General features: G+C 60.6%; 1 protein-coding gene across 5 annotated transcripts; it reads left to right on the top strand.

Annotated features, from left to right (window-relative positions):
• The first annotated feature begins 1429 nt into the window (after positions 1–1429).
• Positions 1430–27402, top strand: PLXNB1 (plexin B1). Of its 5 annotated transcripts, none has more exons than XM_060630953.3 (38): positions 1430–1522; positions 6200–6252; positions 6921–8033; positions 8828–9010; positions 9332–9460; positions 9565–9665; positions 9956–10088; positions 10370–10526; positions 10772–10880; positions 10957–11065; positions 11477–12157; positions 12338–12460; positions 12652–12774; positions 13077–13170; positions 13271–13443; positions 13605–13756; positions 15239–15344; positions 15488–15624; positions 15915–16091; positions 16284–16455; positions 16641–16883; positions 17587–17763; positions 17841–17989; positions 18500–18600; positions 18705–18922; positions 19063–19241; positions 19395–19461; positions 19695–19841; positions 20788–20956; positions 21221–21324; positions 21399–21483; positions 21719–21891; positions 22100–22260; positions 22364–22511; positions 24321–24385; positions 24522–24597; positions 25505–25579; positions 26654–27402. In XM_060630953.3, the coding sequence occupies exons 3-38, from the start codon at positions 6927–6929 to the stop codon at positions 26756–26758; spliced, it is 6408 nt and encodes a 2135-aa protein (XP_060486936.3). In that variant the 5' UTR covers positions 1430–1522; positions 6200–6252; positions 6921–6926; the 3' UTR covers positions 26759–27402. The 5 variants fall into 5 exon arrangements, with proteins under 5 accessions (XP_060486936.3, XP_060486940.3, XP_060486932.3 ...); XM_060630949.3 differs by lacking the exon at positions 1430–1522 and adding an exon at positions 2029–2559; XM_060630957.3 differs by lacking the exons at positions 1430–1522; positions 6200–6252 and adding an exon at positions 1535–1550.

Below are 27402 nucleotides of genomic sequence, written 5' to 3'. Positions count from 1 at the left end.
GAGGCCTGGCTCCAAACCAGCCTTTTCAGTGGCAATGATGGAGACGGGCCTCCCTGAGGTGGGAGGTACGGTGGGGGGCCCGAGGGCAGACTGCCCAGAGAACCCCTGACCTGTCCCTTTGCAGAGGAGAACAGCAACCTTTGATCTCCTGGGCTAAATGGCCATAGGTGGCCTTGTGTGTCCTTGAGTAAATAGGAAGAGTGGGGAGGCACTCTGTACTCCCACAGGTCTGGAAAAGCCACTCCTTTCTAACCCTAACCCTTTCTGAACCCTGTATACAGGGTTTGTGGGGAAGGGCTTCTGTGGGCTGGGGTTTGCTTGGGTCTGTGTGGAGCCTCCTCTCAGCAGGGGCCTGTGGAACCAGTAGGGTTTCCCAGGAGGTACCCTCTGTACTTGGAGCCTGTGCTCAGGTTTGGGCAGTGAGTATGACCTGGGTGGCCCCATGGGTTCTGTGAACCTCAAGTGCCTGGTCCTTTGGTCATTTGGTCACTCCATTCTTGACATTGTTTCCTTTGTGTAATGGTTCCTCAGGATGGCATGAGATGAAAAGACCTCTGTGCATGGGATGTTCACCCTCCTGATGGGGGGTAGGAGGTACCATATCTGTGTACAGATGAGGGGTGCTATGGGGTTTGGAAGTCCTGTGTCCACCTTTGGGGTGAGGTAGGTCCTAAAGAGTGTGCACTTGAGTGAATGGAATTGAGGAGGGGAGGATTCCAGGTATGTGGCAAGGGTCTCCCATAGGCTGCACAGGCAGGAAAGCCATGGGCTTTCAGCACCTTAGCCAAGGGGCTGAGGTGGTGATGGATGTGGAGGAGTGGTGGGGCATAGGTTAGAGAATGAAATGGAGGGCCTGGGGTCTGTGATGCTGGAGGCCAGGGATAAAGGAACTGGGGGGGGGGGGGGTGGGGGGTGCCATGCTGGTTCACGGCCCCAGGTGCTGGGAGAGGGGATGGAAGAAAGGGAGTGATCAGAGAAGCTGGTGAGAGAAGTTGGAAGGCAGAGTTGGGTAGATGAGAGTGAAGGCAGACTCTTGATGAGGGGTGGCAGATGGCAAGAGTGTGTCTGTGGTGTTGGCTCTTTGGACACTAGCCAGTGTGGATGACCTGAACCTTCTGGTTGAGGCTCTCCCTAGCCTTTGGAGGCTCTGGGGGCTTCCAGAGTGGTGTGTGTGTGTGTGTGTGTGTGTGTGTGTGTGTGTGTGTGTGACAAATTTTGCCTCCCAGGACGCTATCCCAATGGCCTTGAGCCAAAGTCCTAACAGCATGGGCTGTGTCCTGTCTCCTCTGAGTTTGCAGTAGGCAGGCCAGGGTGTGCGTGAAGGGCCCAGCAGAGGGCACAACTGGGCCCCTGCCCAGCGGTTTCTCCCTAGAAAGGCCCAGGTATTTGCCAGTGAGGGAGTCCAGACTTGCCCAAGGCTTCTCAGCATAGGGTGGGTCCAGGTAGAGGCCCAGGAGGAAAAGAAGGAAATGCACCCTTGCTTGTGTACTTTGCAGCCGCTGTGCCCTCCTGTAACAGCCTGGTAGGTGTGGTATCACCTCCACTTGCCGGTGAGCAAACAGGCGTGGGGGGACGGGGGTGTTCAGGGGTATGGGGGGCTCAGGTTACTTGGCTTAGTGGTGGCACAAACCCAGGCCCAACCCCAAAGCCTATGCTCCTCTGGCGCAGCCAGAGGTGGGGGCCGGAAGGAGAGGGTGGCTGTTAGGGAGTCCTGGGAGTAGGGGCGGTGGGCAGGACCTGGTACGGGGGTGAGAAACCAGGCGCCGAGGAGTTCAGGTAAAGAAAGTTGGAGGACGACCACAGGAAAGGAAGGAGAGAGTTCGGGACGCTGCGGAGCAGGGGTGGTGGCTGGCGAGCTGGCGGGGCTGGTGTGGGGTGCAGGTCCCACCCGTCGCCGGTGGGCAGGAAGAGGCCGGACGCTGTACCTGCAACACCTGTGGGCGCCAAACGCGCCCCCCCCCCCCGGCCCCGCCCATCCCGGGAGGACTCTTGATTCCGGTTCCTGCGCAGCGCGCAGGTATGGCCCGGCAGGGGCGGGATGGGGTGGGGTCGGGCAGCCAGAGCTCTGGGCTCTGCTCCTCGCCCTCCGCTCTCCTGGCCGCGACCCGCGTTGCCGTGGCTACCGCCGCCCAGCAGCCAGCGCCCCCACAGGGAGGGGTCGAGTCCCCCGCCCTCGGCAAGTGCGGAGCCCGCAGGGCTGGAATGCGGGGTCCCGGGCGGCTCGGGGCCGCGCGCCCGGCTCTCCCGGCTGCTTCCGGCCTGGCCTGGGCGGCGGGCGGGGGGAGGGCGGCCCGGCGGGCGCGGGGGGAAGGAGCGAAGCCCGGCCCGGCCGACGCGGCTTTGTCTCCTTTGTTCCCGGCGGTGGCAGCGCCGCGGCGGGAGGGGCGGGCAGCGGGCGCGCTTTTCCGCCCCTCGGTCTCCGGGTAACAGCTGCGGCGCCGCCGGAGCCACCTCCGGGGGGCGGGGGGGGGGGGCAGCGAGGCCGCCGCGCGCAGATCCCGAGCCCGCAGCGGCCGGCGCCCGCCTCGGCGCGCTCCTCCCGCGGGGCCCGGCCGGGTGGTGAGTCCGGGGCCCGGGGCGGGGGCCCGGGGGTGGCGGTGAGGCCCCGGGGCGGGGGAGGGGCCCGGGGCCCGATGCCGCCAGGCAGGGGCAGCCCGGGTGAGTGGTGGGCAGCTTCGGTCCTGAGAGTTGGGACCACACTTCTCCGCACTGAGGAAAACTCTGGCGGCTCCGCCTGTAACGCGATTGGGAGACAGAGGAGGTGGAGCTGCTCCTCCGCGCCCCCTCCTCGCCGCCGCCGCTGCCACAGCCGGGACGGCCGGCCTCTTCCCCGCCCTCCCAGGACCACTGGTGGGGTCCTTGCCCCGCGGCCGAGGGAGGAGGGAGGAAGGTCGAAGAAGAGCCGATGGGGAGGTCTAGGCTTGCCCTCTGTAGTAACAGCCCTTCCAGGCTGTGCTCAGCGCAACTGACAAAGGCGGACTGTGAGCCTTGTGCCAGGCATCCCCAGAGGGAGACCCCCCACCTCCCTACACGACCCAGGCAGTGGGTGATTGATGAGCGCTCCTGAGTCCGCGCGGGTGTTGCATGGTGGGCCCCTCCACCCCACCTCGAAACACAGACAACAGGGCGAGCAATGTGCATTACAGTGCTGCCGGTGAATCTCTTCTCCCCCGGGGGACCCTGGGAGCTAAGCAGGAGAAGGGGAGGGAAAGTCCAGTTTCCCATTGATCCCCTTAAATGAGGGCTGGGGTACCACCCCTTCAGGTGTGGAGGGGCAGAGTTTGTTAGCCCCTTTGGTTGGTGAGGACAGCCCCAGGAGGGCCCCAGAGCTGCTTTCTCTTTGCAGATAGAAGTTAGGCAGCTGAGGGCTCTGCTGAAGAGGTCTAGAGAAAGATGAGCCCAGAAGAGACCTCAAGGCAGGCCTGGGACCTGGGTACAAGCAGAGTTAGGCTTTGCCTGTGAGTTCGAATGGGGCCTGAGATCTCGTGATCCTGTAAGTTGAGGACACGAGGCCTGGCTCCAAACCAGCCTTTTCAGTCTGCTCTGGCTTGGTTATTAATAAAGTGGGCCTGACACCTTGTCCTTTGAGAGGCCAAGTGGCTGGAACAGGGTGTGGGCCCCGTATCTCCCCTTCTGAGTGGATTTCCTTGGCTGTGAAATGGGGGTTCTTTCAACATGTGAGGAACACCTGCTTTGTGCTAATATCTGTCTTAGTTGCTGGGGCTCCTGCCTGCAAGGAGCTTTAAGTCTAGAGTTGGGAGAGTGGAACAGAGAGAAAAGTGTCTTTGGTTTGTGCCACTAATGCCAGGCACACACATTTCATGTTTAATGGTCAGAGCAGTCTTGCTTCCCATTCTGCAAATGGGAAATCTGAGGCTCAGCCCAAGCCAGAGCTGCAGTACACACTAGAGTGATAGCTGGAGTATGCCCATTCCATCCTCCACACAGGGTGGACTCCTCAGGAGCCTGGGGGGACATGGAAGGCTCTCCTGGGAGATGGTTTGGAGTCAGAGTTAACTAGATAGAAAGGGAGTGGGCATTCCAAGCAGGGAGGAGTGTGAAACAGCCCACAGTTAGGCCAGCAGGAGCTAACAGCATGTGTGGGGGAGCCCTGGCATAGATTGGATGGAAGAGGGCGTGGACTGGAGGGGTTTGACCTTTATTCTTCAGGCCTTGGGCTGCCCCAAAGACAGGGGAGAGATGTGTTCTGATTCTGCTTGAAGATCCTGTGAGGTAGGAGGGGTGGCCTTTAGGGGCTGGGGGCTGCTCTGGCCAGTGGCAGGGGTTAGGTGAATTTGAGTGCCTCGAGATGTCACTACCCCTCTTTCCCTCCTCCCCCACCTGTGGTATGTGGGGAAGGGTGAGGGTCCTGCTTCAGTGATTGAAAGAGTCCATCACTTTTCCCAGAGTGGGTCAGCCTTCAGCCTCCTATGTGGCCTGGCCAGGAGCTCTTCTGATCCTTCCCATCCTCCTGTGGGCCACTTGACCCAGTTGTGACTTTACATTTGGGGTGTGTCTTGGTTGCTGCCCTTTGAGGGTTGGAAAGCTTTGGCATGCAGTAGGCTCTGAGCAAATGTTTGTAAGCCAATGACAGAGTGACTCTTGGTCTAACTATGGACCCTTTGCCCCAGGCACATCCCTGGGCAGGAGGCTACTGGAGGGAGTGCAGGAGGTAGCCTCTGCCCATCCTCAGACAGACCCTGTCTTCCCAGAGGAAGAAACTTTCTTCCCCGACCCCTTGGAAACAAGGTGGGGGGCTCCTGGGAAGCCTGGCCTTGCCATAGTCCTGAGTTCACGACTCTCCCTGCTATCCCCTTTCCCCCACCCCCTCGGGTAGCAAACAGAGGCGGCCTTGTTCCTGCTCCCATAGAGCTGCCCTGTTCTCCTCACACTAAAAATGGAAACCCCCAAGCTATTTCGGGAGCAGTGCCCAGCTGGGCTGTGGCCATGGCTCCCCTGCTCCCACCAGGAGGCCGGACCCTCCTCTGAAACTTATGCCCAGTCCGCTCACTCTGGGACAGTCTCAGCAGCACCTTGGTGGGGCCTTGGCGGGGAGGAGCCGACCCTAGCTGAGGGAAGCTCTCCCTCAGGCAGACTGGGCTCTGGGTGGTGGGAGGGGCTGGGCAATGTGGCCTGGGCAGAGGCGAGTAGGGGAAATATCTCCTGGCCTGGCCTGGGAGCAGCACTTCCCCAACCTGGTGCTCCTGGCTGGGGACCACCCGGGGCTGGGGAAGATGGTGTTACCATGGTTTTCTGCTTCAGCAGGCCTTAGCTGGGGCCCACAAGGAGGGATCTGTGAGGAGAACAGGCACCCAGGGTCTGAGGAGGTCCTGGGGATAGACATGGTGACTTCCTCTGGGACAACCCTCCTCCAACCCTGGGCCCTGGCTCTGCTCTGACCTGCAGGAGGAGAAATAATAGCAAGAGATGCCCTGGCTTCCACAGCCCTGTAGGACTTAGGGCTCAAGCAGGGAAGTGTGCACGAATCTGTATGCGTGGGTATCTGAATGTGGGTGGTGGTGTATATGTCTTTGCTGAGGGGTGTGACATGCCCTTGCGCGGAATGCCTATTTGTACGTGTGTGTTCCTGCGTGTAAGGAGGCTGTGTCTTTGTGCGAGTGTTTAAGTGTGTGGTACGTGGGTTGTGTTCCTATGTGTGTCTGTGCGACGTGGACACGCCATATCTGCATGTATCTGCACGTGTGCAAGTGCCCGTGTGCTTGTGTATGGGTGTGCACCTGCAGGGCCGGTGGCATGTCTGCTTCTTGGTGTGTGCAAGCCTGTGTCCGTGTCTGTGCCAGTGGCAGTTTGGGCTAGACAGCTCCTGGCTTGTGTGGAGGGTGTATAGCGGGGTGCCCTAAGAGGACAGCGTTTGGGCAGAGGGTGAGAAAGAGACAGTAGCTACGAAGGGAGAAGGGGCTGCAGAGGACAGGGCCGTGCTGGGGGCCTGGCTGGGCCCCGCCTGCCATGGGGCTCCTTCCTAGTTGCCCTTTCCCAGGCCCTGAGGGTGCCTGGTTCCGCTGCCCTCCCCCTCCCTGTGTGGGCTCTGAGGAGGCGTCCCCTGTGGAATGTGTTTGGTGGCCGAAGGCCAGGCTGGGCCCAGTTCCATTGGCAGGCTGGGCAGCGGGAAGGGGAGCCCGGGCTCCCACATGCCTGCAGCCCAGCCCCCAGCTTCATGCTCTGCTATCTCCCTGGCTAGGTGACTCCCACACAGGTCATGCTGTTGTCTCCTGATCCAGCCGGCCCTGCCAGGTGAGCCTGACCTCACACCTAGGCACCTGGGAGAAGTGTGACTCCTGCTTCTTAGGGCTCTCCAAGGTGGCATCCAGTCATTTAGGTCCCAGTCCTGGCAGCCTCAGTCTCCCTCATCTCTTCATTGGTTCTGTGGATTCCTTCTGGATTCCTGGCCTGAAAAGCCCTTCATCCAATTCTTGCTCTGCTCTAATGTGCAGATGGCTCATGGGACCTTGCCCTCCCTCTTTCCCCCCTGCAGGCAGCTGACATCTGTGCAGAGGGGTCCTCTGCCTCCTCGGGGTTCTGGGACCCTCCTTCCCATCACCTGCTCTCCTGCCTCTCCAGGCCCTGGTCCCTGGGGATGGGATGTTTCTCACATTTCTACCCCTCTAGCCCCTTACCCTTGGACCCTGTGGTGACACAGGCCAGTGCAGGGAGAAGCGGGGGTGGGGTAGGATGGAGGTCTCCTGAGAGAATAGTGCTTGCAGGAAATGGACAGTGTTGAAGTTTCCAGGAAAGATCTCCTGACCCCTTGCTAGTGTGCAATCCTGGGGTCATCTGGACCACAGTGCTGTCTAAGCCTAGGCCTCCTCTGGTCACTCCCCCGGTTAGGAGGGGCATCTTGGCAATGTCACGGGCTTACCTCCCACAGTAGCCCCTCAGCACTCCATCTCTCTCCTTGCCAGGTGACCATGCCTGCCCTCGGCCCAGCTCTTCTCCAGGCGCTCTGGGCTGGGTGGGTCCTCATGCTCCAGCCCCCTCCACCAGCTGCTTTCACTCCCAATGGCACGCATCTGCAGCATCTGGCACGGGATCCCACCTCAGGTACCCTCTACCTGGGGGCCACCAACTTCCTGTTCCAGCTGAGCCCTGAGCTGCAGCTGGAGGCGACGGTGCCCACTGGCCCCGTGCTAGATAGCAGGGACTGCCTGCCACCTGTGATGCCTGATGAGTGCCCTCAGGCCCAGCCTACCAACAACCTGAACCAGCTGCTCCTGGTGAGCCCAGGGGCCCTAGTGGTGTGCGGGAGCGTGCACCAGGGGGTCTGTGAGCTGCGGCACCTGGGCCAACTTGAACGACTACTGCTGCGGCCTGAGCGGCCTGGGGACACCCAGTACGTGGCCGCTAATGACCCTGCAGTCAGCACGGTGGGACTGGTGGCCCAGGGCTTGACTGGGGAGCCTCTCCTATTTGTGGGGCGGGGATACACCAGCAGGGGCGTGGGGGGTGGCATCCCTCCCATCACAACCCGGACCTTGTGGCCACTGGACCCTCAAACTGCCTTCTCCTATGAGGAGACGGCCAAGTTGGCCGTGGGCCGCCTCTCCGAGTATAGCCACCACTTTGTGAGCGCCTTTGCACGTGGGGCCAGTGCCTACTTCCTGTTCCTGCGGCGGGACCTGCAGGCTCAGTCTAGAGCCTTTCGTGCCTATGTGTCCCGAGTGTGCCTCCGGGACCAGCACTACTATTCCTATGTGGAGCTGCCTCTGGCCTGCCAGGGTAGCCGCTATGGGCTGATCCAGGCTGCAGCTGTGGCCACATCCCTGGAGGTGACCCAGGGGGAGGTACTCTTTGCTGCCTTCTCCTCGGCCGCTCCCCCCGCTGTGGGCCGGCCTCCGTCAGCAGCTGCTGGAGCATCTGGAGCCTCTGCCCTCTGCGCCTTCCCCCTGGACGAGGTGGACCGCCTTGCTAACCGCACGCGAGATGCCTGCTACACTAGGGAGGGCCGCGCCACGGATGGGGTGGAGGTGGCCTACATCGAGTATGACGTCAATTCTGACTGTGCACAGTTGCCTGTGGTGAGTCCCAGCTCGTCCCTGTCTGGCATTCACGGCCAGGCAGCTGCCCGAGGAGTCCAAAGGGAAGCTGGTGGTGTGGGGGCTGATCAGGTCAATGGATGTTATGTGCTTCCTTTGTGTCTGGGTGATGGAGATGCCTTACGAAAATCGTGGCACTCAGGGGGCGGAGGGCCATTCAGAGCGGGGCTTGGACTGCTTGCTGCAGAGGTGGTATTCGTGTAGGTGGACTGAAGGTGTTTGGGGTCCTAGGGTATGGGGCAGGGACCTAGAATGTGAGAAGATGGGCCCTGTTGTTTTACATTATTGAGCAAGAGAGGCAGGTGAGGTTGAGGCTTGTTTGGCTCTAGTCTCTGGATAGATAACACAGGGGAGAAACCACAGCTAGGGGGACCGAGTGAGGGAGAGGTGGCAGGGACCCAGGGGAGTGGACCTGGACATGAAGACGCAAGCTTTGAGAGGCCTTGGGCAAGTGGTCCAGGGGAAGGCTGAGTGCATACCCTGGGGGAAGGCCAAGGGTGTAGGAAGGTGGAGCCCCAGATAGGTGGGGATCAAGAGCGGGGTAAGGGGCTGCTGGAGATAAGCAGCTGAGGCCCCACTAAGGATGCAGCTGTGGGCAACATCAGGGAGGGCTGGCAGAGACACTAGGGGTGGGGATGAGGCTGTCCAGGGGCTCCTTAAGGGAGGGGTGACGGAATAAGGCCGTCCAGAGAAGAGAGTCATTCAGCAAAAGCTGGCTGGGCCAGGGGATGGGGATGTCCAGGGAGGGCCTTACTGGTGCTTCTTGCTGCCTATAGGATACCTTGGATGCTTATCCCTGTGGCTCAGACCACACGCCCAGCCCCATGGCCAGCCGTGTCCCCCTGGAAGCCACACCCGTTCTGGAGTGGCCAGGGATTCAGCTAACAGCTGTGGCAGTCACCATGGAGGATGGACACACCATTGCTTTCCTGGGTGACAGTCAAGGGCACCTACACAGGGTGGGTCCACAGGAAGTACCGGGCCCTGCCCCAGGGTCTAGAGGGAATAGGTTGCTGGTGACCCAGCCTGGGAGGAGCTATGCCTGTGACCCCTGGGACACACCCCTGGCCCTAAGGCTGGGAGAGATGACTTAAGCTTCTCTTCCCAGGGCTGGATGGTATTTACCTGTGATCTCCCCCACCCCCTGCCCAAGGGCTGGGTGGGATGACTTGTACTAGCAGAAAATTCTGCTTGTAGATTGCTTCATTGTGGGAAGAAGAGAGGGCCTCGGGCCTATGGCCGTGGACTTGGGTCCCAGAACTTATGGTCTCTGATCTCAGGTCTACTTGGGCCCAGGGAGTGATGGCCACCCATACTCCACACAGAACATCCAGCAGGGGTCTGCGGTGAGCAGAGACCTCACCTTTGATGGGGCCTTCGAGCACCTGTATGTCATGACCCAGAGCACAGTGAGTGCCAGGCGAGAGCTGGGATCTGGCTGCTGGGAGGGGCCTTGGGCAGGGCCAGGCACCCATATGTGGAGGAGTCACTGGTGTTTGGATTGCTGTCACAGCTTCTCAAGGTTCCTGTGGCTTCTTGTGCTCAGCACCTGGACTGTGCCTCTTGTCTCGCTCACAAGGACCCATACTGTGGGTGGTGTGTGCTCCTTGGCAGGTCAGTGCTCCACCGACTCCTGACCCATTCCCCAACCCCAACCCCCACCTCCTGCCCTCCCTGGTCCTGCATAATGGCCCTGTCCAGTATTCCTGGTCCTTGGCCCTTGACTTGCAGCCCACGACCCCTGGATGCCCCAATCCCCTACCTCCATTCTCCATCCTGGGCATCAGTGCCTTGCCAGGGCAGACGTAGCCTAGTGTCATGGCCCACCAGAGGACCCCGCCCAGGTCCCCAGTATTGGAGGTGTCCCTGCTCCGTGAAGGTACATCCTGGTCATTCTCCTGCAGGTGCAATCGCCATTCCGAGTGCTCACGGGGACAGGGCCCAGAGCGGTGGCTGTGGAGCTTCCAGCCTGAGCTGGGCTGTCTGCAAGTGGCAGCTATGAGTCCTGCCAACATCAGCCGAGAGGAGCGGAGGGAGGTGAATGAGCGGGGCAGGCACATCCCTCGTGGGGAGGACTCTGGTGATGGGTCAGGACCTCGCATTTTAATGTCAGATGCTCTAAATACCACGTGGCCCTATACAAGTTGCTTGTCTTGGGGCCTTGCTTTCTCTGTCTGCTTCTAATCCAGGCTAGAGGGCATTTGTGAAGGCTTGAGGGCTGGTGGCCACTGTGCCCACTCACATTGGGTGCTCTGGAAACACAAGCCCTGGTCTGCTGCCCGGTGGCTCCAGCAGCATGTCCTGGCCTCTCTGTCCAGGTTTTCCTGTCAGTGCCTGACCTGCCACCCCTGTGGCCAGGGGAGACATATTCCTGCCAGTTTGGGGATCACCAGACTCCTGCCCTGCTGACCAGTTCTGGTGTGATGTGCCCTTCTCCGGACCCTAGCGAGGCCCCAGCACTGCCAAGAGGAGCCGGTGGGTGAGAGAAGGGGCCAGCCCTGGGGCCTGGGAGCCCCACCCTCCTCCCATCTTGCTCCAGGGGGTGTGGTTGGGGTGAAGTGTGAAGCCGAGTGGGGATCCCTGAAATAGCACTTTTCTCTGGGCCCCCTGGCTAGTCCTCAGTCCCCTAAAGTGCCCATTTTGTGTCCTATGGGCTATGTTCCCCAGATCCCGGGTGCTAACCCCACTCCTCAGCCTGGGCCCTCTCTCCCACCCTGCAGACCACGTGTCAGTGAGCGTGGAGCTCAGGTTTGGCGCTGTGGTGATTGCCAAAGCTTCACTCTCCATCTATGACTGTGCAGCAGTCTCTGAGCTCCGCCCGTCTGCACAGTGAGTTCCTCCCCGACACCCCCAGCGCCCGGGCTGCCCCGTGGCGACCTCTGCCCCATGGCTGTGCTCTGTGCAGGTGCCAGGCCTGCGTGAGCAGCCGCTGGGGGTGTAACTGGTGTGTCTGGCAGCAGCTGTGCACGCACAAGGCCTCATGTGACGCTGGGCCCATGGTGGTTAGTCAGCAGGTGAGCGGGACCCCCAGCTGGGCCCCACAGGGGTTTGGGGTTCCCTTTGTGAGGGTTTCTCTGATGGCCCGGGGTCTGTGTGCCTGCCTGCCCATGTGAGGCTCTGTTGTGAGCACCCGAGCTGCTGTGTGTGACGGACTCACTGGAGAACAGCTGCTGGTGTCCCGCCTGTTTCGGGGAGAGGACCTTTGTAGCTGAGCGGCAGGGGAGGTCTGGGCCTCAGGTCCCGCCTCAACACAGATGCCCCTGGAGCCTGCCCTCCCCTCCCTCCTTTGGAGAATTAACGGGCTGTTTTTGTTTCTCTTTTCCTTGGTCTCCTTTCCTCTTAACACACCCTTTGCCTGCCTGCCACCTGCTCCCGCGCCTGCCTGCTGAGCGGCCCCTCCTGTCTTTCTCTGCTTCCCCCTTCAGAGCCCGCTTCTCTCCCCAGCCCCTCCCGCAAGAGATGTACCCACCCCCTTCCCACCTGAAGCCCCCCAGACCCCAGTCACCCCTGCTCCTGACACCCTTCCCGTGGAGCCTGGTGCCCCCTCCACAGCCTTGGATGTCCCACCTGGGGATCGCCCTTCCCTGCTCAGCCCCTGGGGGCCGGGGGCGGGTCCTGGCCCCATACCTGCCTCAGCCTCCACAGAGTCACCTCTCCATGAGGAACCTCCCCCTCCCGACCCCCCCAACAGACGTGGAACCGCTGTCCCCGCCCCCACTGACTTCGGACCCACGGCCACACCCGAGGACCTCTTGGCCTCCCACCCATCGCCCTCAGATGCAGCGGCACTGCCCCCTGCCCCTGCAGACCCCGGCCCCGAGGCCGACCCCTCCGTGGCACTCTTGGACCAGCCCCCTGGCACTGCTCCCGCCACCACTTTCCCAGGGGCCGCTGGCTCCACGAAGCCCGCTCTGGACTGGCTCATGAGAGAAGGCGGAGAGCTGCCTGAGGCGGACGAGTGGACGGGGGGTGACACACCCGCCTTCTCCACTTCCACCCTCCTCTCAGGTGATGGAGACTCGGCCGAGCACGAGGGCCCTCCCGCCCCCCTCATCCTCCTGTCCAGCCTGGACTACCAATACGACACCCCCGGGCTCTGGGAGCTGGTGAGGCCCAGCCCAGGAAGGAGGCCTCCAGGGGAGGGGATGCGGGGCAGACTCAGGAGGGGTCGAGGGGCAGGGTGGGGTCTGCAGCTCCACGCCGGCCTGGGCCCTGAGTTGTGCGCAGGGAAACAACCGAGGTGATGGGGTGGGCTCCATAGACTGCCTTGCTCTTGGTGTCTCCAGGAGGAGGTGAACTGGGGGGCAAGCTCCTGCCCTTGTGTCGAGAGTGTTCAGGGCTCCACGCTGATGCCAGTCCACGTGGAGCGAGAAGTCCGGCTGCTGGGCAGGAACCTGCGCCTCTTCCAGGTGAGCGTGTCCGGTTGCAGGCACGTTGGCGGCCTCCTTGGCTGTTGACAACTATGCCTGAGCCCTGGAGAGCAGGAAGAGCGCCTGGCCCCACGTCTCGGCCCTGACCCTGGGGCTCTGTTAGCGGCCCTGCGGGACTCACTGGGGCCAGCTCCTGAAGCTGCCTCAGCAGCTGTGTCCTCTGCCCCCAGGACAGCCCAGGAGACCATGAGTGTGTGATGGAGCTGGAGGGCCGTGAAGTGGTAGTTGAGGCCCGGGTCGAGTGCGAGCCACCTCCAGAGACTCAATGCCACGTTACGTGCCGGCAGAACCAGGTGTGGGTCACGAGTGCCTGGGTGGGCAAGGGTGTGCCGGCCACGGGCTGGCTACCCACCTCAGCTGGCCACACCACATTCATCGTCCCAGCCCCACACATAACCCTGTGACCTCGAGGGAGTCTGAGTACCCCGGCTCTGACCTCTGACCCTGTGGCCTCATGGGGTCCCTGTCCCCCAGTTCTGACCTCTGACCTCGTGCTCCCACAACTAGTCATTTGGTCCTTTCTCTGACCACCACCGCCCCCCAGGCCTGATGCCTCCCCCAGGCCCAGACTCTGACCCCGCTCCCATTTCTCCAGCTCAGCTATGAGGCTCTGCAGCCAGAGCTCCGTGTGGGGCTGTTTCTGCGTCGGGCTGGCCGTCTGCGTGTGGACAGTGCTGATGGGTTGCATGGTGAGCTAGCTGGGGCCTCTGGGGCCACGGGGCTCCTCCAGGCCTGCCTCTCACATTTGTCTCTGCCCCCCTCCCGCCCCCCCTCCCCCCCCCCAACCAGTGGTGCTGTATGACTGCTCCGTGGGACACGGGGACTGTAGCCACTGCCAAACTGCCATGCCCCAATATGGCTGTGTGTGGTGCAAGGGAGAGCATCCACGTTGTGTGGCCCAGGAGGCTTGTGGCGAGACTGAAGCTGTGGCCACGCAGTGCCCCGCGCCCCTCATCTACTCGGTGTGTTGAAATGCTGGCATGTCCCTTCTTCACCGCTGCCTTTAGAGGGAGAGTGGGGTGCTGTGGGTCCAGGGGTCCCGAAGGTGGGAGTCTGGGACTGCCTTTCCAGGCTGCCGAGGGTTGACTGGTGGCGGAGGTGAGCAGTCCGTGTCTTGGAACAGGTGGAGCCGCTGACCGGGCCTGTAGACGGAGGCACTCGTGTTACCATCAGGGGCTCCAACCTGGGCCAACATGTGCAGGACGTACAGGACACAGTCAGGGTGGCTGGAGTACCCTGTGCTGTGGATGCTCAGGAGTACGAGGTCTCCAGTAGGTGAGTTGGCTGGACTGACAGGAGTTCGGCACCCTTCATGGGCTCCCCGGTTGGCTTTCCTGCTCATGGCTGCCCATCTACTACTCCTCTGCCTTTTCCTCTCCCCCTTCGCTTGTTTCTGGTCACAATGTCTCAGAGCTAAGGTTGCCATTTGAGGCCCTGGAGCACCCACCTCGGCTTTGTGCACGGACTTGCATGTTCCTTGCCAGGACTGCTGGGGATCATTGCTGGGCCTGGGCCCAATCATTGCCTAGAACCAACAGGTGGACCCATCTACATGTTCTCACTTGGTGTTCTGAGTGAGCATGGCTGTAGTTGTGGCAGCAAGGTTCTCAGATCCCAGATGGTTGTGCTCAGGGGCTGGGTTTCCACGAGCTGTCCTTTCTTCCCCAAGCACTGCCCCTGGAGGGCTTTTCCGGGCACAGACTTGTGGCCCGTCTGCTGAGTGCCAGACTCCTTGCCTAGTCCCTGGGACCCCCGTTGCCTTCCCAGGGACTGTAGCTGATAAAGGTTCTGGGTCATGGTAGCCTGGCTGGCAGTAGCAGGGTCCAACGGTGCCCACCCAGGACATTTCCCAGGAGATATCCACAATCAGCAAATCCCAGACCCGGCTGATATCAGGGTGACCTGGAGAGCCTGTCCAAAGCCACCGTAGAATGGGTCCTTCAAGCCTACCCTCAGAGATCTGGATTCTGTAGGCCTGTGCTGGGGCTCCGTGATCTGTATTTTAAACCAGACTTTGCTAGAGCGTGTGGTATTCCCCTGTGTGTTATGACCAAGAACTTGCGGTGACTGTCTGGACTGTTAATGATTCTAGAACCATGAGACTAGAGTAACTTATGAAGTGATTTATAAAGAGATTAAAATATTCTCTGGCCGAGGTCTCTCCTGGGTACTTTACATATCACTTGTTCTGTTTTCCAAAGTGTTGGCGGTGACTGTTACAATGTCACGGAGTCGAGCCACTGCCAGCTTCACCATGGGGACATTAATTTGTCCCAAGCTTCTCTGTTTTCTGGCTGAGAACCAACATTTTCTTAGATTGCTCACTTTCCCTTTCCATCTATCCCCAGACCTGATTAGAAGCTTCCAGGGACTTTTTTTTTTTTTCACGAGGAAATCAAGTTTCCACCGCTTTGCAAGTGGTGTGGTGTGCGTGGTGATGGCAGCTAGTTAGGCCACTCATCAGTTTGGTGCTCGTCCCTATAGCCAGCCTCAGAGGGCTCCTTGTAAATTTGTGCCGCGCAGAGAGGTGAATTCCTCTCGGCAGGGGGCCCTAGGGTTGGACTTGAATGATTGAAACCATGCGTATTAACTCTCAGATGCCAAAGCCCCCTGGTGTGCCATAAGGAATTCCCCCCAAAGCAAGAGGATCTCTGTCAATCTTGGGAGCAGGGAGAACACCTCATTTAGTGGGGCAGCCAGCTCAGTTTGAGGGGCCCTCGGTGTGGCCCGGCACCCCAGCCTGCCTTGTGCCCACAGCTTCGTGTGTATCACTGAGGCCAGCGGGGAGGAGGTGGCTGGCGCTGTGACGGTGGAGGTGCCGGGAAGAGGACACGGTGTCTCAGAGCACGACTTTGCCTACCAGGTAAAGTGGCTCCCCCGCCGGCCCGTCTGGTTTCGCCTTCCTGGGGCTTCTCACCCGGGGCCTTCTTGTCTTCCTCAGGCTCCCCCTGCTTCTCTGTTTGTGGCCTCATGTCTGCCTATGTTTCCCTATCCCCCTTCCCACAGGACCCGAAGGTGCATTCGGTCTTCCCAACCCGAGGCCCCAGAGCGGGGGGTACCCGCCTTACCCTGCACGGCTCCAAGCTCCTGACTGGGCGGCTGGAGGACATCCGAGTAGTAGTTGGAGACCAGCCTTGCCACCTGTGAGGGCTGCTTCCTCATTCTGCAAAAAATCCGTGTGCTGTAGGGAGAAGACAGAGGGGTGGGATGCTGGGAGAGCAGAAAGGGGGAGAGGGCCAGGTCTGCTCCATCGGAAAGCGGCCAGACCCTCCCTCAGCTGGGGCTGTCGGGGGACTGTGGCCTCCAGGGTCACGTGTGGAGCTTGCAGTCAGCTCTGAAGGGAAGTGAGCTGGGGCCGGAGGGGGTCCCATGTCCTGGAAATCATCCCTGTCCCCTTCCTGGCCTGCCTTCCGCTCATCCCTCCCTTCCCCAGGCTGCTGGAGCAGCAGGCGGAGCAGCTGCAGTGTGAGACCAGCCCCCACCCCACGCCTGCCACGCTCCCTGTGGCTGTGTGGTTTGGGGCCGCTGAGCGGAGGCTTCAACACAGCCAGTTTGAGTACACGTCAGACCCCAACGTCACCTCTGCCAGCCCCACCAAGAGCTTCCTCAGGTGCTGGGCCAAGGGCATGGCCTCATGGCATGCGGCAGGGAGGTCTTTGCAGCTCTAGTATGTGGGGAGGTTGCGGGGCTTTCTGTGGAGGCCGTGACTCCCGTGCTGCTGCTGGGGAGAGGGCCGAGGGACTTTGGGCCGGGCTGGCCCCGGTTCTCATAAGCCATGGGTGGTTCACGGTCTGTGTTGCAGTGGAGGACGGAAGATATGGGTCCGTGGCCAGAATTTGGATGTGGTACAGACACCAAGAATCCGAGTGACTGTGGCCCCGAGAGCACCGCAGCCCGGCCAGGGGCTTGGGCGGAGACGCCGCGTGATCCCAGAAACAGCGTGCTCCCCTGGAGCTTCCTGTGGTGGCCATCATGTAGGACACCCATGGGCGTCCCCTGCTTGCACTAGAGTAGCCATCGTCCTCATCACTCCACACTCCACCCCGTGCACAGCCGTGGGTGGCGGATACCAAAGAGGCTATTGCCCTGTCTTTGCTGCGCCCCCTTCCTGAGGATGGCCCTCAACTCTCCTCCCCTGTCTTTCCTCTCTGTGGCCCAGTTTGAGGAGCCGTGCCACGTGAACTCCTCTCAGCTCATCACGTGCCACACGCCTGCCCTCCCAGGCCTGCCTGAGGACCCCTGGGTCCGGGTGGAATTCATCCTTGACAACCTGGTCTTTGACTTCGCGACACTGAACCCCACACCCTTCTCCTATGAGGCCGACCCCACTCTGCAGCCCCTCAACCCCGAGGACCCCACCGCACCATTCCGGCACAAGCCTGGGAGCGTGCTCTCTGTGGAGGTACTGTTCCCGCTCACACACAGGGGCAGGGGGCTCACGACCCTTCACTTTGCTGGTCATTGTGGCTGTGTGTGGCAGAGGGGGCATGAAGGCAGAGGAAGGGCCAGCGGACAGACCTGGCTCCTCACCCTTCACACGTGAGGGCTGAGGGGCTGGTGATGGGCTGCCTCGCCTGACGCATCTGGCCGGAGCCTGGGGCCCCACACACTCTACGGCAGGAGCCTGAATGACAATATGTAAATGGTTTGGCACACGCAGTAGCTGGGTGGCGTGGTACACAGTAGGCGCCTGGGCTGATGCCCATTTGGCAGCCTGACTCAACGTGAACAAACACTTGGCATGGGTTCTGACACGTGCGGTAGGTGGGCATTCTAAAAGGCCACAGGTAGACAAGCCGGCATCGTCCGCCTGGTGGGCCAGCAGACACAGTAGTGGCTCTGGCTTTGTTAGGTGACTGGGCAGGATTCGGGGGCAACTTTATATTGTCCAGATTTTGAGCTCTGGAAAAGTGAAGATGTGAGGAAGAAGGATGGGAAGGGTAGAGAAGGGTCGGGGGGCAGCTCAGAGGATAGCCATGGACTGTCCCCTCCAATACAGGGGAAGAGGTGCTGACCCGGCATCAGCCCTGCTCCCGGGGGTGGGTGTCAGGACCATCCTTCCCACACTTGAGGGGATGGGATCTGAGTGACCCCTCGTGTTCCAGGGGGAGAATCTGGACCTTGCAATGTCCAAGGAGGAGGTGGTGGCCATGATAGGGGACGGCCCCTGCGTGGTGAAGACACTGACCCGTCACCACCTGTACTGCGAGCCCCCCCTGGAGCAGCCTCTGCCCCAGCACCACGCCCTCCGGGAGGCGCCCGATGCCTTGCCTGAGTTCACGGTCAGTGGGTGGGGACTGGGTTGGGCTGGGCATCAGGCCTGTGCTGAAACCTTGCTCACAGGTGGCTCCCCACATAGGTGCAGATGGGGAACCTGCGCTTCTCCCTGGGCCACGTGCAGTACGATGGCGAGAGCCCCGTGGCTTTTCCCATGGCAGCCCAGGTGGGCTTGGGGGTGGGCACCTCTCTTCTGGCTCTGGGCGTCATCATCATTGTCCTCATATACAGGTAGGTGCAGCCGGATGTGGCTGGGCTGGGGCAGGTAGGGGGGTGCGGCTGGATGGGAAGGGCAGACTAGGCCAGGGGTCAACAAAATTTTCCTGTAAAGGGCCAGAGTACCTATTTTAGGCTTTGTGGCCGGGTGGCCTCAGTTGCAGGGGCTCAACTCCACTGTTGCAGAGCAGAAGCCGCCATGGACCATATGCAAACACATGACTGTGGCCGTGTGCCAACAAATCTTTATTTACAGAAATAGGTCGTGGGCCAGATTTGGCCTGCTTGTAGTTTGTTGATCCTTGGGCTAAACTCCTGGGCTAGACTGGATATGGGGTGTGACTTGCCCAGGATGCGACAGGCTAAATTATTCTGGGCTAGGCCTTGGCTTGGCTGGGCATGGCTGGGTCAGACTGTGCCGGCCTAAGCCAGGGTGAGGCTGGGGTAGACAGGCCCGGGCCATAGGCACCAGCAAGGGCTCTGGCCTTGTCTGGCCTTCCCCTTCCTGACCTTGGTGCTGAGCAGGAGGAAGAGCAAGCAGGCCCTGAGGGACTATAAGAAGGTCCAGATCCAGCTGGAGAATCTGGAGAGCAGCGTGCGGGACCGCTGCAAGAAGGAGTTCACGGGTGAGGCTGCAGAGAGTAGGCCCGGAACATGTTTCAGGGCCCTGTGAAAGTCTGCTCCCGTCGGGTGGGATCCACGCCCAAACCTGGCCTCTTCTGCCCAACAGACCTCATGACTGAGATGACCGATCTCACCAGTGACCTTCTGGGCAGTGGCATCCCCTTCCTCGACTATAAGGTGTATGCTGAGAGGGTCTTCTTCCCTGGGCACCAGGAGTCGCCCTTGCACCGGGACCTGGGTGTACCGGAGAGCAGGCGACCCACCGTGGAACAAGGGCTGGGGCAGCTCTCCAACCTGCTCAACAGCAAGCTCTTCCTCACCAAGGTGCCACGCGTGGCCCCACCCCAGGCCTCCCCACATCTGTCCCCTCCTGGCCCCACCCCTCCTGCCCCAGCCCCGCCCCTTCTTTGTCCCTTCTTTTCTGAATGGGCCCCTTCTTCCTCATCCCGCCTCCCTGGCGCCAGTTCATCCACACCCTGGAGAGCCAGCGCACCTTCTCAGCTCGGGACCGCGCCTACGTGGCATCTCTGCTCACGGTGGCGCTGCACGGGAAGCTCGAGTACTTCACCGACATCCTCCGAACCCTGCTCAGTGACCTGGTGGCCCAGTACGTGGCCAAGAACCCCAAGCTGATGCTGCGCAGGTCTGTGTGGCTGTCAGAAGCCACGGGGGCCTTGTGGTTATGAGGGCTGGAGCCAAGGGCTGCGTCAGACCCTCTGGGGTTTAGGGGTTCACAGAACAGGGAGCCCAGAGGCCCTACCTCTGACCCTGCCCCTCCCCTTTCCTGTCATCCTAGGACAGAGACCGTGGTGGAGAAGTTGCTCACCAACTGGATGTCCATCTGCCTGTACACCTTCGTGAGGGTGAGAGAGGCAGACGTGGACAGGGCTTGGGCTCCCCTCCGGGGCGAGGCGGGACTCTAAACCACACAGCTCTAAACCAGCCCCGTTCAGTCCAGACACTCCTGCCCAGCATGTCTCATTCACCTCAGGCCCTCTGCAGTCTGTCCCCTCCCCCAGCATGGGCCATGTCCCATACAGCTCTGTTTCATGCCTGTCACCTGCCCTGAGGCCCTCACTGGCTGTCACTTCCCCAGGACTCAGTAGGGGAGCCGCTGTACATGCTCTTCCGTGGAATTAAACATCAAGTGGACAAGGGGCCAGTGGATAGCGTGACTGGCAAAGCCAAATACACCCTGAATGACAACCGCCTTCTCAGAGAGGACGTGGAGTACCGTCCCCTGGTGAGGGAGGGAGGAAGGGAGAGGGATAGGGAGACCGAGTCAGGGAGGGATGGGGGAGGGAGGGAAAGAGAATGTGAACGTGCATACGCTCAGTGGTGTCTGTCCCTGGTGAGGATGAGGAGGGTAAGCATGTGTGATCATTGTGAATGGCTGGCTGCTGGAGAGAAGCCTTTAGATTAGCTTAGCAGCATAGAGGCTTGAGGGCTAGACCTCAAGGCAGAAGGCCTTGAGGATAGGACCTCAGGCTTGAGATGGGGTCAGAGTGAGACAGGGTCACAGCAAGGGTTTGGGGAGCAGTCCACAAGCCCTTGGACTGGGCCAGGGCCTGAGCGTTTGCAGGACCATCATCTCAGTGTCCTGCCAGTGAAGTGATGTGCCCACCAAGCCAGGAGCCAGCTCTGTCAGTCTTGTCCATCTCTTCCTCCGGGTTGCTATCCCCTTAGTGGAGTGCCTTCTTCGGTGGCCCACGCAGGGCACCTTTCCTGGTGATCCACGCGGGATACCTTCCTTGGTGGCCCACGCGGGGTACCTTTCTTGGTGGCCCACACGGGGTACCTTTGGGAAAATCTCATTCAGGCTCCACCAAACCTGCCCCCTCTCAGGCCGGTAGGAATCCTTACTTCTTATGAAGCTTCTCTCAGGTGCCTCAGCCTGACCAGTTGAGCCAGGAACCTGGGGTCCTGAGTTCAGAGGGACTTGTGTTCACTTGTTTTTTTCTGCCATTCACCCCGTAGACATTTACTAGTGCACTGTGCTGGAGGTGGAGTCAGAGTGGAGGAAGCCACTGTCCCTAGTGGGGGTGCACGGCTAAAGAGATAAGAATTAGGGAGTTGTTGGTGCCGAGAGGTCAGAGCCAGTGGCTTCCTCATGGGTTGTCCTTGACCTTGTGTGTTGGTCATCCCATGTGTGGCATGAGCCCTGATTGCTCCCGCATATACCTCGGTAGACCTTGAATGCACTGTTGGCTGTGGGGCCCGGCGCAGGAGAGGCCCAGGGTGTGCCTGTGAAGGTCCTGGACTGCGATACCATCTCCCAGGCCAAAGAGAAGATGTTGGACCAGCTTTATAAAGGAGTACCTCTCGCCCAGCGGCCAGACCCCCGTACCCTGGATGTTGGTGAGGGTGGAGGGGAAGGGTAGCCTGGGGACCTGAGCCAGGGTGTGGGCTGGGCTGGCCCTGGACCATATCGCTCAGTGGGCACAGGGCAGAGGCTGGAACGACCTCTCACATGGTGAGGGGTCCCTGATCCTAGTCTTTGGAGGGGTTGGATAAGGCTGCCCCCTGACGGTGGGGCCTGTGTCCCTGTGGAGGAGGAGGTAGGCTCCACCGCAGGAAGGGTGTTCTGGAAGCCCTGGACCAAGTCCCAACTTGCTCTTGCAGAGTGGCGGTCTGGGGTGGCTGGGCATCTCATTCTTTCTGACGAGGACGTGACTTCTGAGGTCCAGGGCCTGTGGAGGCGCCTGAACACCCTGCAGCATTACAAGGTGGGAGGGGTAAGAGCGGGAGGCGGGGTAGGCGGGGTGGGGCTGGTGGAGGGGTCACCAGCTGTGATTAGCAGGTCCCAGATGGAGCAACTGTGGCCCTGGTCCCCTGCCTCACCAAGCACGTTCTCCGGGAAAACCAGGATTATGTCCCTGGAGAGAGTGAGTATGCCCCCCACTTCCAGCCCCTACCCAATCGCTGTCCTCTGCCCCTGCTTTGCCCAGTCCCCAGTACTGGGGCAGATCTTCTGGACCTGAGGGTAGGCTTGTGTCTACCTCCCTTCCACTTAGAGAAGCTCTCAACCTGTGCTTCCACTCCTGGAAGTTGGCAGGACGCTGGGGTCCCAGGGGACGTGGTACCTGATGAGGGATGACGAGCTGTGGGGTCTTGGCACAGGGACCCCAATGCTGGAGGATGTGGACGAGGGGGGCATCCGGCCCTGGCACCTAGTGAAGCCAAGTGAGGAGCCGGAGCCTCCCAGGCCTCGGAGGGGCAGCCTTCGGGGCGGGGAGCGCGAGCGAGCCAAGGCCATCCCTGAGATCTACCTGACCCGCCTGTTGTCCATGAAGGTGGGGCAGGAGGGATTGGAGGCTGGGGTCAGGGATGGGACAGGCCGTAGGTCTGGGCTGTGGGGGAGGGGACGGCTACTTATGGGGTCTGGGTGTGGTGTGGGGCTCGCACGGGCATAGTGCCGTGAGGTGTCTGAGGCCGGGCTGGGGCCGAGGTCCCCTGTCCCCTTGCTGACCGTACGTCCTCTGTGCTTCCCCTCCCCAACAGGGCACACTGCAGAAGTTTGTGGACGACCTATTCCAGGTGATTCTCAGCACCAGCCGCCCCGTGCCGCTTGCTATCAAGTACTTCTTCGACCTGCTGGATGAGCAGGCCCAGCAGCATGGCATCTCCGACCAGGACACCGTCCATATCTGGAAGACCAACAGGTGGGGGTGGGGGTGGGGCTGGGGCAAGGCGGGCCAGGTGTGTGTGGGGTCTTCTCTCCCACCTCCCCAGCACGCTCATTGGCCCTGCCTGCCCTACCCACAGCCTGCCGCTAAGGTTCTGGATCAATATAATAAAAAACCCGCAGTTTGTGTTCGACGTGCAGACATCTGATAACATGGATGCAGTGCTCTTGGTCATTGCTCAGACGTTCATGGATGCCTGCACCCTGGCCGACCACAAGCTGGGCCGGGTGAGTGGGTCAGGGTGGACACGGAGGGCACGAATGGGGCAGGGTAGTATGGGCCAGGTGTGGACAGTGTTGTGTGTGCGCCGATTCCAGGCTTGGCTGAGAATGTCGGGGAGGAGGGCTAGGGGAGGCCTCTGACTCCAGCCCCAGGCTGGGCTTTGTCCCTGAGCTCCCCGGGAGGTGGCAGTGATGACCCCTCAGGGACCAAATCCACCGGGCAGCCTGGAGCTGTCCTGTGATTGTAGGATCCACATGTCTACCTGGAAACCAACCTAGCGGCCCCACCATCACCTCGGGCTCACCTCCTCCAAGTCTGGGCTCACCATAGCCAGAGGCCCAGGGATCAGAAGTCACCCTGCCTTTTCCTCGTTCCCTACACGCAGGGGCAGAGGAGGTATCTGCCTGTCGGTGCAGTGTAGACGGGAGAGTCCAGGCAGTGAGCGCCAGGCATGGGCGAGGTGCTGGCGAGGGGCGCTGGGAAGCAGAGAGGAGTGGCCAGGGCTGTGGTGGTGGCGGGGTGTTGTCACAGTAGTGAGAGCCAAGGGAGTCCCATGACAGATAAGGGGTCCCTGCTGCAGTGGCTCAGGCACCCAGCAGGCAGGGCCTGGGGCTCTGCAGGCCTGTGCAGGGAGCTGTTACCTCTTGAGGGATCGATCATTAGACTTCTGTCAAGAAACAGAATGCAAACTTCTACTCTGTAGTGCTGTCTTTTGAGAGCAGTTTCTATTCTGTGTGTTCTCGTCACTGTGCCTACAACGAACCCCACCGCGAGGACCGGGGAGGGCTACCTCGGGTGGATGCTATGTGGTGGCTGGGGTTTTGCCCAACCTTCACCTTGCCTCCCCTTGCCAGCAAAACTGCAAATGCTTGCTGGGTAGCTCAGGAAGAGTCCAAACCAGGAATGCCTAGGGTCCCCCCCCGCAGAGCGTTGGTGAGAAGGCATGCATGCTGACTCATGACTCAGGCCCAGGGATGCATCGCTGCCGCACAGGGGTGGCGCCATCTTACCTCACCCTCCCGGCAGCCGTAGGGTGAGGCAGCAGGTGCCGTCCAGAGCTCAGAGCTGGGGTTGGAACCCACTGCAGTGGTGGAAGATGTGTCTGGGTGTGTTACAATGTGGGCTCTGACCTGAGAGACCTGCTTCAGGTGCCAGCTCGGCCACTCAGAGTGAGGTGGTGTGGGACAAGTTACTATATTTTCTGGGTCAGTTTCCTGATTTTTGTATTTTATTTATTTGTTAAGTTTATTTCTTTGGCGAGAGAGAGAGAGTGCACGTGCAAGCAGGGGAGGGGCAGAGAGAGAGGGGAGAGAGAATCCCAAGCAGGCTCCACACTGTCAGCACAGAGCCCGATGTGGGGCTCGAATTCATGAGCCATGAGATCATGGCCGAGCCGAAGTCAGACACTTTACCGACTGAGCCCCCCAGGTGCCACAGTTTCCTGATTTTTGAAATGATTACGTGGGGAACGAGCAGCACATGGAAAAGCGGCATTAGGGCTCCATATGGCACGGTGCCCTCCCACCCTGCATGCCGGTTCCCTGCTGGATCCAGGTGGAGGCATGTGGAGCTGAGTAATGGCCTTGGAATAATTGGGGGAGAAGCTCGAGGTGACAGAGTGGAGATTGGGTACCGGTGGAGGGGAGTGGGCAGAGGAGGTCCTTGCAGAGGGAAATGGGCCAGGGGCACCAACCATCCCAGTTGCCTTGGACTGAGGGGTTCCTGGGATATTTAGAACGGAAACGGTGCTGGGAAAATTGGGACAGTTGGTCACTCTAAGGGGACTCTCCTCTTTCTCTCCTGCTGACGCCTAGGACTCCCCCATCAACAAACTTCTATATGCTCGAGATATTCCCCGTTACAAACGGATGGTGGAAAGGTATGAGGGCGAGGAAAGGGTCTGGAAGGGGGATGAGTGGACCGATTGATGGATGTTTATGGCTGCAGCCGTGGGATGGGCCCTGTGGGGGGAGGAATGGTTTGTTTACCCAGCAGCTGGCCGTGGTCTCTGGCAGGTACTACGCAGACATCAGGCAGACCGTCCCCGCCAGTGACCAAGAGATGAACTCCATCCTGGCTGAGCTGTCTCGGGTATGGCCCTCCCTCTGCTTCTTGGGCTGGGCACAGGCCTCCTGCCATGAGGATCCTGCTGTTTTGCAAGGAAGCCCTTGGGGCCTCAGCGATCCTGCGAGCTGGTTGGGGGCAGGACACATACCATCCCCATAATGCAGAATGTTCCAATGGCCACTGTGAAAGACCAGGGCTCCCAACATCTCGCTACAGAGCAGCAGGCGCTTGTCCCGGCAGCTGCCACCTGACCTGACTCGGCCAGCTGCTTGGGTGCCTGCAGCCCATGTTTGGGTCTGGGGACGATGTATCCAGAGCAGTGAGGTGGCTGGGATTCAGCCCCAGGACAGCCCAGGTCAGTCTGCCCGTGTCTTCATACAGCATTGCTTCCATCGGTGTAGACGTGCCCCCACCTACTTTTAAAACAGTCTCCAAACATAGACTCCAGGGAACTTAGTGTTCCTGAACACTAAGCGATGGAGGACCACAAGGACACAGAACACGCAACAATAGCAGCTACGATTTGGTGGTGGTGCTTTGATTGTCCTCTCGCCTGACCCCCATAGGAGCTCCGCAGTTTGGGCACTATTAGCCCTGTTGTCCTGATGAGGAGGTGCGGGCTCAGAGATGGAGCCCCCCATGGAGGGGCCCCGTGCAACCTCCCGGAAGATGTGATGGAGATCAGAGCAGACCTAGCTGGGTCACAGCCCCTAAGCGGCCGCTGTCCCACTGGGCTCTGCAACCATCTGGGGTCCCAGCTGCCGCCTTGAGGGGAGAGAAGTAGGGCCCTGCTCACGCTGCAGACCTGGGATCCCTGGTCTGTAGGCAGGGCTTCCTGCTGCAGGGCCTGTCCTTTCTGCCACCTCCTCCCCATTTCCCAGGGGTCCTGTGGTTGGTGACAATACTCATCTCTCTTACCTCTTCTCCTTAGAACTACTCTGGGGACCTTGGGGCACGAGTGGCCCTGCATGAACTCTACAAGTATATCAACAAGTACTATGACCAGGTGGGCAGAACCCTGGGCCCTGATGGAGGGAGGGAAGGGCTGTGACTAGTGGTCTTCCCCAAGCACAGAGCAGGGTCAGGGCAGGGTCCTGGTATCTCCCCTGCTCTCCCCATCCTTGCCCTCTCCTCTGGGGCTCCTCGGCAGCAGCTGGGATGCCGGGGGATCTGCCAGGGTCTGGAGATGGTGTGGGGGATGGTCTGGGAAGGACACAGCTGCTGCCTCTGCCCCCACCTTGTCCTGGTCCCCATCCCTACCCGAGTCCCCACAGTGGCAGCGTGCTGTGCACGGCCAGAGAAGAAGGTCCTGCCAGGAGTGGGTGAGGGGACGGCAGAGCCAGCAAGGGGGCCGTCTGGGGAACTTGGACTGGGCCCCAAGATCACAGCACCTACGAGTCAGCCTGCTAAGTGTCTGCCAGAATCATTCTCTCGGATGTTTGTGTGGCACCAACGATGTGGCTGTTGCTGTTCAGCGATGAGGAGCCTGCCTGGTGGCCGGCCTGGGGGATAGTCATTTAACGTGAATTCCAGGCACCCCAGGCTTGCTCAGGCAGTGTGAGCTCCTGCATGGGGGAGGCGGGGGTGTGTGGTACCTCATGTACCCTCGTATAAACGGCACAGGCCAGCCCCTCCTGGGCTCCACCGTTCCCCCTGTGGCAGCCCTCATTTGTGCTTATGTGGTTGTTGGTGTTGGGTCAGAATCTGTCTGTCCTGCCATCAGTGAGCCTTGTGAGGGCAGGATCACACGTGTCCCATCATTGTGGGGTCCCTGCTCCATGCCAGCACCTGGAATGGGAACACAGGAAATGCTTGCTGCCCGGTGGGGGCAGGGGGAGCCAGGGGACTGGAACAGGGCTTCTAGGGGTTTCGTTGGGGGAAAGGCTAGCATGGTGGGTGTGGCTGGGCTCCACTCAAAACGATTTTTACTGGTGGAGGTAAAACCCCAGCAAGGCCCCGAGGAAGTGAGACGGCTCGCTGAGGCCCCCAGTTGTGCCGCAGTACCTGAGGAGGCCTGCTGGGGGCTGTGGGTGCATGCGGTGGCTGGTAGGCCCTGCTGACCGGCCGGTGTCTGTTGCAGATCATCACTGCCCTGGAGGAGGACGGCACGGCTCAGAAGATGCAGCTGGGCTACCGGCTCCAGCAGATCGCAGCCGCTGTGGAGAACAAGGTCACGGACCTGTAGGGAACTGGCCAGCCCTGGCCTGCCATTGCCTCAGCCCTGCCCGGGCAGCCCTGGAACCGTGAGGGAGAAGCTGCCTTCTTAGATGCCTGTAGTACCTGACGAGCAGAGTTAGTGGAAGGTGGCCCCCGGGCTCCTGGGGCCTCTGGCCTGGGCCCTGCTGGACCTACCTCGCAGGCCTGGGGCTGTGAGGCTGATGGGGTGGTGCCCAGCCTGCTCCCCGAGCCCAGTGACCCTGTGGGCTCTTTTCTGTGTGACGTCGGTCTGTGGGGAGTCAGGGACTCAGGGCTTCCAGAGAGTGGCTGGAAGGGCCTCCAGCTCTGGAGAAACTGTACTGTTCCTGAACACTGGTCTTTGTCCCACCGGAATTCCGAGGGGAAGGAGGAGAGCCCCACTTCCTGTCCTTTCCTCCTCCATCATCCCTGACCTCAGTTTAGCTGCCTCCAGCCTTTTGCTGCTGCCACGTTCCTAGGTCCGAGAGATGAATGCCTTTCCTAGGCCACTACAAACTGACCCCTTGTCAGGACTGGCTGCCTCAGGGCCACCCTGCCTCAGAGGCAGCGAGTGGGGAGGGGCACTTGCTGCAGGGACCTGGGGGAGACCGGTGGCCCCACTGACCCAGCTCTTAATTAAAGGATAACACACTG

This window comes from Panthera onca, chromosome A2 (assembly GCF_046562875.1).
Source record: "Panthera onca isolate mPanOnc1 chromosome A2, mPanOnc1 haplotype 2, whole genome shotgun sequence".
Lineage (NCBI taxonomy): Eukaryota > Metazoa > Chordata > Mammalia > Carnivora > Felidae > Panthera > Panthera onca.
This window is presented reverse-complemented; position numbering and strand designations above follow the sequence as displayed.

Bases quoted from the DNA above. Each gene is read 5' to 3' on its own strand.
- PLXNB1 (XM_060630953.3), top strand. From the start codon at position 6,927: ATGCCTGCCCTCGGCCCAGCTCTTCTCCAGGCGCTCTGGGCTGGGTGG. The intron at 10,089-10,369 runs GTGAATGAGCGG...CTCTCTGTCCAG, and splicing joins GCCGAGAGGAGCGGAGGGAG to GTTTTCCTGTCAGTGCCTGA. The intron at 22,261-22,363 runs GTGGGGGTGGGG...CCCTACCCACAG, and splicing joins CATATCTGGAAGACCAACAG to CCTGCCGCTAAGGTTCTGGA.